At 44.8% G+C, this 14,048-nt stretch overlaps 1 protein-coding gene across 9 annotated transcripts in view; it reads left to right on the forward strand.

The window, feature by feature from the left end:
* mllt10 (MLLT10 histone lysine methyltransferase DOT1L cofactor) overlaps positions 1–14,048 on the forward strand; it is a 279,374-nt gene that overhangs the window by 117,077 nt on the left and 148,249 nt on the right. For all 9 annotated transcript variants that reach the window (XM_063044224.1, XM_063044228.1, XM_063044227.1 and 6 more), the window contains one exon: positions 4,020–4,275. In XM_063044224.1, the coding sequence (XP_062900294.1) occupies positions 4,020–4,275 (256 nt within the window). The remainder of the gene's footprint in view (positions 1–4,019; positions 4,276–14,048) is intronic.

The following is a 14,048-nucleotide window of genomic DNA, read 5'->3' on the forward strand; positions in this document are numbered from 1 at the left end:
TCCTGCATATTATTTCCGCAAAGAATTTCAACAGATTTGTCAGGTAAGACTTCCGCTTAAGGAAACAATGCTGACTTCAGCCTGTTTTATCGTGTACCTCCAAGTACTCCAAAGCCTCATTCTTAATAATGGACTCTTGCATCTTGCCAACCACTGAGTTCAAACTAACTGGCCTATAATTTCCTGCCTTTTGCTTCCTTCCCTTGTTAGAGTGGAATGGCATTTGTGATTTTTCGAGTACTCTGGATCCATTTCAGAATCTAGTGATTCTAGAAAGATCATTACTATTGTTTCCACAATCTCTTCAGCTACCTCTTTCAGAACCAAGGACTGAAGTCCGTCTGATTCAGGTGACTTATCTGCCTTTCAGCTCCCAAGCACTTTCTCCTTGGTAGCAGCATCTAAATTCACTTCTTTCCCCCTACACTCTCAGATTTCTGGCATGCTGTTGATGTCTTCCACAGTGAAGATTGATGCACAAAAAACTTAATCAGTTCATCTGCCATTTCTTTGTTCCCATTACTATACGTCTCCAGTGTCATTTTCCTGCTATCTGATGTCTACTCTGGTCTCTCCAGGAGGCGAGGGAAGAGATTGCTGAGCCTCTGGCTAGGATCTTTATGTCCTCGTTGTCCATGTGAATGGTACCGGAGGATTGGAGGGAGGCGAATGTTGTCCCCTTGTTCAAAAAAAGATAGTAGGGATAGTCCAGGTAATTATAGACCAGTGAGCCTTCTGTCTGTGGTGGGAAAGCTGTTGGAAAAGATTCTTAGAGATAAGATCTATGGACATTTAGAGAATCATGGTCTGATCAGGGACAGTCAGCATGGCTTTGTGAAGGGAAGATTGTGTTTAACAAGCCTGATAGAATTTTTTGAGGAGGTGACCAGGGATATAGATAAGGGTAGTGCAGTGGATGTGATCTACATGGATTTTAGTAAGGCATTTGACAAGGTTCCACACGGTAGGATTATTCAGAAAGTCAGAAGGCATGGGATCCAGGGAAGTTTGGCCAGGTGGATTCAGAATTGGCTTGCCTGCAGAAAGCAGAGGGAGTACATTCGGATTGGAGGGTTGTGACTAGTGTTGTCCCACAACGATTGGTTCTGGGACCTCTACTTTTCATGATTTTTATTAACGACCTGGATGTGGGGGTAGAAGGGTGGGTTGGCAAGTTTGCATACGACACAAAGGTTGATGGTGTTGTGGATAGTGTAGAGGATTGTCGAAGATTGCAGAGAGACATTGATAGGATGCAGAAATGGGCTGAGAAGTGGCAGATGGAGTTCAACCCGGAGAAGTGTGAGGTGGTACACTTTGGAAGGACAAACTCCAAGGCAGAGTACAAAGTAAATGGCGGGATACTTGGTAGTGTGGAGGAGCAGAGGGATCTGGGGGTACATGTCCACAGATCCCTGAAAGTTGCCTCACAGGTAGATAGGGTAGTTAAGAAAACTTATGGGGTATTAGCTTTCATAAGTCGAGGGATAGAGTTTAAGACTCGCGAGGTAATGATGCAGCTCTATAAAACTCTGGTTAGGCCACACAGAACTGTGTCCAGTTCTGGTCGCCTCACTATAGGAAGGATGTGGAAGCACTGGAAAGGGTACAGAGGAGATTTACCAGAATGCTGCCTGGTTTAGAGAGTATACATTATGATCAGAGATTAAGGGAGCTAGGGCTTTACTCTTTGGAGAGAAGGAGGATGAGAGGAGACATGACAGAGGTATACAAGATATTGAGAGGAATAGATAGAGTGGACAGCCAGCTCTTCTTCCCCAGGGCACCACTGCTCAGTACAAGAGGACATGGCTTTATGGTAAGGGGTGGGAAGTTCAAGGGGGATATTAGAGGAAGGTTTTTTACTCAGAGAGTGGCTGGTGCGTGGAATGCACTGCCTGAGTCAGTGGTGGAGGCAGATACACTAGTGAAATTTAGGAGACTACTAGACAGGTATATGGAGGAATTTAAGGTGGGGGGGTTATATGGGAGGCAGGGTTGAAGGGTCAGCAGAACATGGTGGGCCGAAGGTCCTGTACTGTGCTATACTATTCTATGTTCTTGTAAAAGAGTGTGTAGACTCTTTTATATTATTTGCTAGATTACCTCCATTTTTTTGTCTTTACTTACTGTTTGTTTAGTTGCCTTCTGTTGGTTTTTAAAAAGCTTCCTAATCCTTTAGCTTCACACTAATTTTTAATAGCTTATATGCCCTACCTTTTGCTTTTATGCTGTCTTTACATTGAGAAGGTATGGAGTTCTTAACTGAGTTTTGCACCTTCATTAACCTGAGACTGGAGGCTAGACAATGTTGAAAAACGATAGCCTGTTCAAAAAAAATTCAGTGTGGGCAAGCCTGATACTACAAACCAGTGAGCCTTGCTTTAGTGTTGGAGAATTGGCTGACGAAGACTGAGAGGCAGAATTTATGTTCACTTAGAAAGACATGAGGAGGAAAGGCATGTACAGTTTTGTGCATGGGTAGTCATGTCTTAAGAAAATAAAGATTTATTAAAGGAGGTAACCTTGGAAAATGATGAAAGCAGTGCGATTTCGTATTAAAGGACTTCACAAGACAAGGTTCCATATGGTAGGCAGTTCCAGTTAAGGCACAAGGATCTTAGGTATGTTGGTAAACTGAAACAAAAATTGGCCTAGTGATGGGAATCAGAGAGTAGTAGTGGAAGCAGTGTCTCCTAAATACACCTTTCTGTGCTGTAAATTTTGAATGATTCTATGATAGAATTTCTCTGTTTAGAGGTGCCATGGATATTGGATTGATGGTAGTGGAAGCAGTGTCTCCTAAATACACCTTTCTGTGCTGTAAATTTTGAATGATTCTATGATAGAATTTCTCTGTTTAGAGGTGCCATGGATATTGGATTGATTGGTTTCCTGTGTCTTAATAAACAAGTATTTAGAAGATGAAAAGAGATAGTTGAACCTCACATTAAGCGCAATTGTGCTCTTAATTGTTGGCTCTCATTCTGATTCACTTTCTGTTTTAGCCACCCACCTCTCCTCTCCCCCACCCCTTCAGATTTTTGTAATTACCAAGCAATTGGTGTTCTCATGGACACAGACTTCCTCAGCTGTGTGACCAAGTGACCCAGTTAATGTAGGTACAATAAACCACTATTCCTGAAATATGACTATAAGTCAGTGGAATAGGTTTTGACCAGGCAGATGAATTTAAATACAATGATGTTCAAAGTGATATATTTTGATTGGAGAAACAAGACAACCAACAAAATACTAAATGAAATGGTTTTGAAAAGTGTGGGCAAATTCTTGAAGGTGGCAAGCTAGATTGAGAATGTATTTAAAAATCATATGAGAGCGTGGGTCACATACTTTAAAGTAAAAATTAACAGGGATAATAAAGGATAATATAGAATTGTGAACAATTTCTTGGACTGAAGCATATAGAAAAGATTCACTGGCAAGGCCCCAGGAATGAAGGCTTTAGGTTTATGAATTGATTAAAGAAGCAGACATTATTTTCCATGGAGCAAAGAAGGTTGAGGAATAGTTTTGATATGGTAAAAATCTGGGGCCGTAGAAATAAATAAAATTGTATTGCTTGCATTGGTGGGTGGTTTAAGTTCAGAGCAATAATTAATCATGTAGTGAATGGTAATCATATGGAATATACTACATGAAGGAATAGTTGAAATAGGTATGTTTGAAGAGGGAAAGAAGTTGCAGGACTTGAGGGAAAGAGCAGAGGAATGCAATTAACTCTTGCAGTCAAAACAAATTATGGCCTTGATGACTGAATGACCAATGCTGAAATGATGTAGCTTTTTTGAATCTCCTGTAAACATTTATGGTATTTAATGTGTACCTACCAGATCCTAATTGCTAAGATTTCTGGTTTGGATGAATTGATTTTATTTGACATAATAACTTTAAAATACAGTATTACAGAGAATCATGCTGATGATGTTTTGGGGTTAAATATTTTATTAGCTGAAAGTAAATTTTTGTTCTCTATTTTCTAAATCAAATTTTTTTAGACTTATACGAGCACTAGCAGTGGCTTTATATCAGGCTCCTTGAAAAGGCTGGAAGAAACTACAGCCAGATTTACAAATGCGAATTTCCAGGAAGTACCTACCCAATCTTCAAGTGGGAATGATGATGAAATTAAAGGCTTTGAAGTCAAGGGGAAGAAATCTGCAGGGTATGGCTCAAACCAGAGAGGAAGGAAGCCAGGAAAGAATTCGGCTTGTCTATCTGTTACAACAGCATCATCGAGTCCTTTTTCACAAGGTACAGTTAATATTAGTATTCAGTTGTCTTGAATTATTTGAACATACATACAATTTAGGGTATATTTTCTATTTTGACTAGCTATTCAGTATATAAACATTTTGCTAGATTTTTATTTTCAATGAAATTGTATGATGATCACATAGAGTTTATCAGTAGTTACAAAAAGATTATGGACTAGAATTTACACGGTGTAATGCATCAAATTATTAAGCATATTGTGAATCTTGTGTGTATAAGATTGATGTGTGTGTATATCTTTAAGGTTTATATCAACATTTTTTGATGTTTAAATCTTTGGTACAAAGATTTCTTGAATTATAATAAGTAGACATACTGTTCTTTGAAATAAATTTCTGACTTCTAAATGGGTAGGCTTAAGTATAGTTGCTATTTAATACTTGTCAAATAGGTTGTGTAACCCTTAGGTTCACCCAGCACGTGTTTGTCTAGGGGAAGACAGCCTCTGGCCCAGCCAAACTGAGAAATCTCGTTTGTGTGGATGCTGTATGATGTGTTGCCTGGTTACAAATCTGAAATGCAAAATATCAGACAGTACACCACATGCAATTAAATGAATGAACTTTATAAATCTTAATCTCACTATAGGGTTAGTAAAGAAAATAAAAAGAAAAAAAGAGCCCATTTTAATGAAAGAGTCTAATGCACACATTGGAGCTCACAATTTTGTCCAGTTGTTCCCCTCGATCCTCGTCCACTCCATCCGACGGTCTACCAACTCTCTCTGCTCACATCTTTTCTCTTCATCTCTTGTCAACAAAAGACCACAAAATCCCTGCTCCCAGACCCACAAGAAAGAATAACATGCCTCTCATTGGCTAACATACATTCCAAAGGCCCTGTTATCCCCAGTCATAACCCAAACATTGCTGCTACAGAGAAACTGTTACCTTAGCAGTGAAACATTACAGAGACGCTATTACATTAGCGGTGAAACATTACAGAGTGTTACACTCTGCCCCCCATTAAATTTAGTCATGTTCTCATGACGTTGAGATAATTCGCCAACCCTTCCTGCAAAACACAAATCCAATCCAGGTGCAAAAGGCAGTGACATAGTTCCCCAAAACAGTAGGGGTCACATTATGTTTCCCCCGTGCTACATAGGCCAGCCTATCCGGTGGTCTCCAAATTCTCTAAGACCTCCTTACCCCCTCACCAAATTCTTCAGGTTCACACACTACTGAGGATACTTCTGGTCTTCCTGGTGAGGCCTCCCTGATCTATCACTTGTGCCCACCTGCAGCTCTGACCCCTCTGCCCCGTGGCCAAGCCCCACTTCATCCCTTGCAGGGTCCCGCTGCAACCCAGGCTGTCCACAGATAGCATCCCCCTTCCCACTTCACCTGACTCAGTGGGAGAAGGTCTCTTCCTCAATCAATGGGGAGTTAGCAAAAGGCAGCATATACCACACATTCAGGTCCTCATCCTCTGAATCAGTATCCCTCTCAGGGGTGGGAGCCGGCCTAACCTCCCTTGCTGTGGACCCTACAGTCGCCTCACGTTTCAATAGGGTCCTCTTACTAGGTGTAGACCCTGGGTCCACCTGCACCTCTTGTCCCAGAGGCAGCAGGTTGTTCCGATTGGAGAATCTTAACAGGCCCATTCCCATCCTGTGGTTTCATCCGGAAAACTGGTAGGTTTAGCATTTGACTCTCCACCACATAGGGCTTAGCCATTTAGCGTCCGCTAATTTGTGTTCTCAGGTAGTCCCAAATTCCTTATGAGGACCTGGTCTCTCGGCCTACCTCCTCTTATTTTCTTGATTCTGCTTGGCAACCGTGACCCCAGCTAATTCATAAGCCCTTTTCAGCTCTCTTCTCATGTCAGACACATACTCCAGTTAAGTCTTCAGTGGTAAATTACCCTCGTCAGACCCAAACAAAAATCAATGGGCAACCTCACCTTGCGCCCAATCATCAGATATATGGTGGGTATCCAGTAGCTTCTTTTCGAGTACAGTTGTAACTGTGAACCAGATGTGCAATATGTTGACTCCAACTGCTCTTCTTGCTGATCTCCAGGGTTCTGAGCATGTCTAGTAAGGTCCGATTAAACCTTTCAGGCTGGGGATCATCCTGCAGGTGATAGGGTGTTGTTCTCGACTTCAGGCATGCCCAGTAACTCATAGATGAGTCTGCTCTCGAAACCCCCTCCCTGATCACTATGTATGCACCTGTGAAAGCCATAATAAATGAAATACTTCTCCCATAACACTTTAGCTACTGTAGACGCTCTCTGGTCCTCGGTAGGAAAAGCCATATCTGGTGTAGTGGTCCGTGATGACTAAGACATTCGCCATGCTGCTGGCATCTGACTCTATTGACAGGAAATCCATACACACCAGGTCCAGGGGCCTCGCACTCTCCAAGTGGGACAAGGGAGCTGCTCGCGCGGGCAGTGTCTTCTGCCGTATGCATCGAATGCACGACTTGCAGTATTCTTCGACCTCCGACTTCATCCGGGACCAGTAAAATCGGTCTCTGAGCAATCCATAGGTCTTTTCCACCCCCAGATGTCCAGAGTCATCATGAAGTGACTTCAGTGCAATCCTCTGATACTTCTCAAGCAGAGCCAGCTGGCAATGCTGAGTTTGGTCCGGGGATGATGTGACCTGGTGTAAGATCTGGTTCCACAACTCCAACCGAGGCCATTCTCTCAGTAGTGGAGGCACCGACATGTGTTTCATCTTCTCTGTCTGAGCCATGTCTCCCTTTTCGATTGTTGACCAAATGGCACCAATGCCCGTATCATTTCGCTGAGCAGCTGCCACTTCCTCAGAACTCAAATCCGGCAGCTGATTTGTCTTCAGAGCGTTCAGGTTACAGTAAACTTGGGAGATGGCGTCATCAGAAGCTCCCAATTGATCCACCGCTCTATCCGGCCCCTCCTTTTCCTCTGCCTTCACGGCGTTACCAAACTGACACATGGCTTTCACCCCCAGGGCAGGAACGCTCTCCCACTCGTTGTCCAGTCGCTCATGCACCGGGAGGGACAAAGCATCAGCCTCAACGTTCTGGCTTCCCGGCCGATACTTCAGGCTGAAATGATAGGCAGTCAATGCTGCCAACCACCGATGGCCTGTGGCATCCAGTTTCGCCGAGGTCAGGATATAAATTAGGGGGTTGTTGTCTCTTCTCGCCTCAAATTTGGCCCCGTAGAGGTAGTCACTTAGCTTGTCTACCACCACCCATTTCAACGCCACAAATGCCAACTTGTGTATGGGATAGTTTTTCTTGGAGGGCACAGACTGGCTGACAAACGCAACGGGTCTCAACCCGGTGCCCTGATCCTGATACAGGATGCCCTCTTCCCCACCTCCCCCCCCCAAGCCCTCTCAGCTAGCATCCGTGTGCGGTACATATGGCAATCGAGGGTCCGCAAAAGCCAGCACCAGCGCCTTGGTTAGCAGCTCCTTCAACGACTGAAAGACCTCTTCACATTTTACATCTCACCTCGGTCCAAAAGGCTCTGACGGGCTAAGATACTCTCCACCCTCCTGTCCTCCCCCCCCCCACCACCCTTTCTTCCCCAAGGGAGGGTAACCACACAGAAGCTGATTCAATGGGTGACTCACTTTTGCGTAGCCGTTCACGAACCTTCAATAGTAACCACAGAACCCGAGAAATGAGACCAGTGTGCTCACAGTCTGGGGTCTTGGCAAAGTGGTCACCACCTCTATCTTAGCCGGATCTGTAGCTACTGCATCCCGGGAAACTGTGCCCAACGTAGCAAACAGAGGTTTTGCAGAACTGGCAGATGTCCAGGGAAAGTTTTAACCCTTCAGCTTTCAGGCAGTTGAGCACCTTCAGTAGCCTTACTTCATGTTCCTCCAAGGTGGATCCAAACACTGAGGTCATCCAGATACTCCAATACCACAAGCAAGTTTATATCCCCCCACCATCTTTTCCATGACCCGCTGGAAGGTTGTGGGGGCTCCTGATATGCCGTGGGGCATCTTTTGAATTGGAGGAATCCCAGGGGACATATAAAAGCCACCTTCTCTTTGTCAGCCTCACTCGTGGGGGATCTGGTAATATCCACTCCTCGATTCCAGCATACTGAACCACTTCGCGCCACTCAGACAGGCCAGCGCGTCTTCGATCCTCAGGACCATATTCTGGTAAGGGATGGTGCGCCTGTTCAGAGTCCTATAGTCCACACACATTCGTACCTTCCCATTCTTCTTTCTGGCCACTACTACTGGGGATGCATAGGGTCTTTGGGACTCGGTGATGATCCCAGCTTCCTTCAACTTACGTAACTTCTTTCTACGTCTGCAGGGGCCAGCCTCTGTGATCTTTCTCTAAACGGGGTGTCCTTGGTCACCCAGATAGTGTGATGAGTGCTCTTGGAGCAACCCACTGGAAAAGCCACCTTCCAGCTTCAACATCTTCTCTACCAACCTGGTCTTCCAATGTGCAGGCACCGGGGAGTCCCCGAAGTTGAATGACTCCGCTGTCAGCTTTCCTCCCTTTTCCAGTAGTTTCTCCCTGGCTTGTCTCACAGGGACATGAGACATTACCGTCACCAGGAACAGATGCGCCAAGGGCATCCCCCTGCTTGAAGGAGACCACCCTCTTCGTAGTGTTCCTGATAGTCACTGTCATCTTGCTTGCCTGTACAACCAAGGGCTTCTGCAGCTCGGGGCCTCACCAGTACCCCGGCAGGAAATCCCGTCTCCCCCTCGTGGTCTTCTGAAGTGTCCACTAAGAGGGCCTCTCCCTCAGGCACTCCAGGAAATCTGGGGGTCCTCATCACTCTCACTACTTCCCTGGGCCATACCACCATTGGCTTCGACTGGGTGAACCACGCAGTCCCTCGTCTAAATTCGGTATCGGACCCAGTGCAGCCACGTACTTCCTCAAAAGCAGCTTGAAACACCAGGTGCATGGATAATGTTCCCAGAAAGCTCTCTTCAGCCTTCTCCTTGCAGGCCCCTGTGAGCCTCCTCTCAAGAGGGGTGTTGGTCCCCACCAGAATTGAGACGCCGCCCTTCTCAGCAGGGTCTGGACAAACCAGCACTAATGTATCAAGGACCTCAGACACTCCCACCTCAGTCTCCGAGAACTCCAGCTTCACTGACAAATAACCATCGTATGGCTAATCGCCAGCACTGAGACGCCAGTGCCTTGAATGGTGTCAGTGGTAGATGCCTCAGATAGCGGTTGTAAAATGAACGGTACAACGACATGACCTGCGACCTGTTGTCGAGTATGGCTTTAGCATAAGTACCCTGTATTGGTAGTGACACACTGGAGCATGGTCCCACTGAGCCTTCAGCAATAATATCGTTTTCTTTCAAGGGGTTACTTGATATAGATGTGGAAAGGTTGTTTCCCTTGGTGGGTGAGTCCAGGACAAGACGCCATAGTCTGAGAATTAGAGGGTACCCACTTAAAACAGAGATGAGGAGAAATTTTTTTAGCCAGAGGGTTGTGGATTTGTGGAGTTCATTGCCACATATGACTGTGGAGGCCCGATCATTGAGGGTGTTTAAGGAGGAGATTGACAGGTATCTAATTAGTCAGGGTATCAAGGGATATGGGGAAAAAGCCGGAAATTGGAACTAGATGGGTGAATAGTTTAGCTCATGGGGGAGCTGCGGAGCAGACTCGATGGGCTGAATGGCCTACTTCTGCTCCTTTGTCTTGTGATCTTGTGATATATTGCTGGGAACGTGCTCCCCCAGAGACACCAGGCTGTTCCCTCACTGCTTCTCCTCTAAATTTCCCGACACCTCTCCCTGCTTATGTACCTGGGGACTCACACTCCAAGGGGCTTCCCGCCACTCACACTCCTGCCTGAAGTGTCCCTCTTCTCCACAGTTATAGCAGACGATACTGGCCACCCGCAGCCCTCTGTGTAGTCCGTCCCCCTCTCTACCAGTCCTATCATCTAGGGGGATCCCCACCCGCTGTTAATACTTGGGACATCTCTGCTCTCAGCTCTGCCACAATCTCCTTTACCATCCCCAGGGTTGGGTTAGTCATGGTCGCCTCACCACAAGGGGCTACTACCGAGGACTGTACCCTGCTGATGGAGCCCTCCTGCATCTCCGACACGTTCTCCTCCTCCTGTACCTCTCTAATCAGCTCAACAAAGGTGGGGGGGGGGCACGTCTTACGGGACTGTTGGAGACCTGAAGCAATCATGTCCTGGGATTGGGTGCCCTTGGCTATCTGGTCCATCCTTAACTGGTCGATTCTTAACTTATCCACTTTAGCCACCTGAATGACCCCCTTGTACCACAAACAATTTAGCTGTCTCTGTAGCCGAAAAATGTAAACAGAAAGCTTCTCCCCCTTCTCTTGATACATGCTCTGAAACCCTGCCATGAGCTCCAGTGAGCTTCGTGTCATACCAAAAACGGTCTCCAATGCACCCGGATAATTGGCAAGATTAGCTGAGGGTTCATGTGTTTTCACAGCTCTCACCATATCAGCCTGCTCAAACTTTCAACCAATCTCTGTCGCTTTGTCTTCAAGCAATTCCAATCATCTAACAACTGAGAGGTCTGCTCCACCCAGGTCTCATACTTCTCTTCCCCCTCGGGGGTGGGCGTTATTCCAGAGAATATTCTTAGCTTCAGCTGGGGACCCTCTGCGTGTGCACTGGGCCACTTATCCACCAGAGAGGCAAGGGCTAATGCCAACTCAGAACTCTCACTCTTCACTGTGGGACGGGGACTAATTAGACATTCCAAATCTGACCACTCCTTCCCCTCACTCCTCAGAAATGATAGCACCCTGTCTTTGAAGTCTCTGCCCCCAGCTACAGGAAGCTCGACTTGTGACTCAGCACGCTCTGCTACCTTCTCCTCCTCCCTGACAGCATGGACAGGCCATGGCCCTGCCTTGCCTGGGGTGCCGACAGAAGCGGGCAGTTCCACGCCCATTACATCAGCGCTAGTCTGAACCAAAACAAGGTCTGAACCTGCATTTTATCAAACCTCTGCGCTACAACCTCAACTTTTCCAACAGCTTTAACAGTACTCTCAAATTGAATTAACAATTCACCTGGGGTACAAATATCCACTCCACTCAACACGCACACATTAATTACCGGCAACCCCACGGAGGCGCAGCCCAGCAGCATCCATCCCAGCACAGACTTAAACACACAACCCACTGGTTCAATGCTCGAGGCAATCACATAGCATCCAAACAAATCAATCCCGGAACGATACCCTCATAATTGTAACCCTTAGGTTCACCAGCACGTGTTTGTCTAGGGGAAGACAGCCTCTGGCCCAGCCAAACTGAGTTTGTGTGGATGCTGTGTGATGTGTTGCTGGGTTACAAATCCGAACCGCAAAATATCAGATAGTACATCATATGCAATTAAATGAGTGAATTTTATAAATCTTAATCTCGCTATAGGATTAGTAAAGAAAATAAAAAGAAAAAAAGAGCCCATTTTAATGAAACAGTCTAATGCACACGTTGGATTTTGTCCAGTTGTTTCCCATTGACTTCCAAGCGTCGCCGACCTTTGGGCCCTTGCTCCTAGTCTGCTCCATTCGGCGGTCTACTAACTCTCTCCATTCGTGTCTTCCCTCTTCATCTTTTGCTGACAAAAGACTGCAAAATCCCTGCTCTCAGACCCACAAGAACGAACAACATGTCTCTCATTGGCTAACATACAATCCAAAGTCCCCGTTATCTCTAGTTATAACCCAAACATTGGTGCTACAAAGAAACTATTACCTTAGCAGTGAAACATTACAGAGAAGTCATTACATTAGCAGTGAAACCTTACAGAGCGTTACAGTTGAACTTGTTTACTCTGTGGAAAATAGAATAATGTACATTTTTTGTTTCCAAATTTGGATTTCATTATAATTGAGAATTTTGTGGTTATAAAAAGACACCTAAGGTGTAATTGCAGATGTATGGCTATAATATTTGCAACACTACAAGATAATTAAAGTCACTTGGGAAGCTTGTTGTCAAAGCATTGGAGTGTATTGCATTGGATTTGGGTGTAATTCTGTTCTTGCTAAACAACTCAATTGACAACATTGGCTTCACAACAAATTTTCAAAGGTCCCTAAGTGGACAGTTCACATCACTGTCACTTTAAACTTAACTAAGCAATACCAAAAATTGTTATGAACATGTATAGAGCAAGCTCAAATAAACTCGTAAATTTCAAATATCCTTCAGTTGCAAATTGTGTTGTGTGCCTGTGATGGCAGAACAGGAGGGGAAATGATCTGAAGGAGGAGTAAAATAACAAATACAGTGTTGAAGAATACTTTTACAGATTTTTGCACGAGATCGTGCAGGTTGTAATACAACTTTCTGGAATCATTAAGAATATATTGGAAATTAAGTAATTGACTTTTAAAGTAAAATTTCAAAGAACCTCTGGCATAGGTGGGGTGACCTCACATTTACAAATGTTTTACTTCATTTCACCTATCTATCTCTCTGCAAACTTTCTGCATCTTCTGCATAGTTTGCTTTTCCATTCAATTTAGTGTCACTGGTTAGCCTAGATCAGGGTTCTTCAACCAGGTTCCACGAGAGATTAAAAAAAATCTTTTTCAAACATAACGCAATGCCCGGTGGTAGCGCTTACAGTGGCGGGCAGTGACTGAGCAGCCCTATGAGCAATCTTGTTAGCGGTCTCTCAGCCCAGTATGGCAGTGCACAGTAGGACCGTGATTATTTGGTTGAGTCCATTCTCAGTTTTTAATGTGAGATACGGAGGCCACTGATAATTGGTGAGCACTGTATTGCATGGAGGGGAGGACAGTTGGCTAATGAGTGTGAAGTGCATTTTACAAGCATTGAATGGACTCCCCCAACATGGGCTGTGACGTCAGCCTCTCCTTCCTGAATTACCTGGGTAAGGGACCTTTCTCTGAAACTTCTGCTCGGCCTGAGAACTTAACTGAGAGAAGAGGAAGAACTTGTGAGCTGCAGATGGATTGTGCACTCAGGATGAGATTTATTGACCTGCCCTTGCAGAAGTTCTGGATTTCTGTGTAAGATTATCCTGCCATTCATAGGAAAGTGATGAACATTTTGCTGCAGTTTTCAACTTGCATCTGTGAGCAAGTTTTTTCTTGTTTAACGAGTGTCAAGAGAAAGGATAGAAATCGTCTCATTTCAGTTGAAGGTGAAATCCATGTGTGCTTATCTCAAGTTTGACCCTCAATTGAGTATTGGTGCAGCAAAAAACAAACACAGGTTTCACATGCTAGGCCTACCTTTAGAAAATTAAATCCCATTTTGGCTTAAGCCAGTTATTTAACAGAAATTTATTACGTTTGCCTTATGAGTTTTTTAAATTTATCAAAGGGAAACAAAGAGATTTAATTTTAAGAAAGGTAAGCTAAGCTTAACTACCTGCTTTTTCAAGAAAGGTTGGCTAAAAATTCATTCTCTACTCAAAAGAACATGGACAATTAGTTTTTGGATTATTATATCTACAACTTACTGATCACACTAATGTACTGTGAGATGATGTAATTTTTATTCAGGGGTTCCCTGAGACCTGAAAATATTTCAAGAGTTCCTCCAGGGCAAAAAGGTTGAGAAAGGCTACCTAGATGCTCTATGCTCTGTTTCCTCTTCCAAATTGTTTGTGTATCATGAACAGTTGCAGGCCAGCACTGAGCCCTGAGGCATTCCACTCACCACTGATTGCCAAACAGAGCAACACCCATTTATCCCAACTCTCAGCCTTCTGTTAGTTAACCAGTCCTCTATCAATGCAAATTTATTAGCTCCCAACTCCAT

This window comes from Mobula hypostoma, chromosome 3 (assembly GCF_963921235.1).
Source record: "Mobula hypostoma chromosome 3, sMobHyp1.1, whole genome shotgun sequence".
Classification (NCBI taxonomy): Eukaryota; Metazoa; Chordata; class Chondrichthyes; order Myliobatiformes; family Myliobatidae; genus Mobula; species Mobula hypostoma.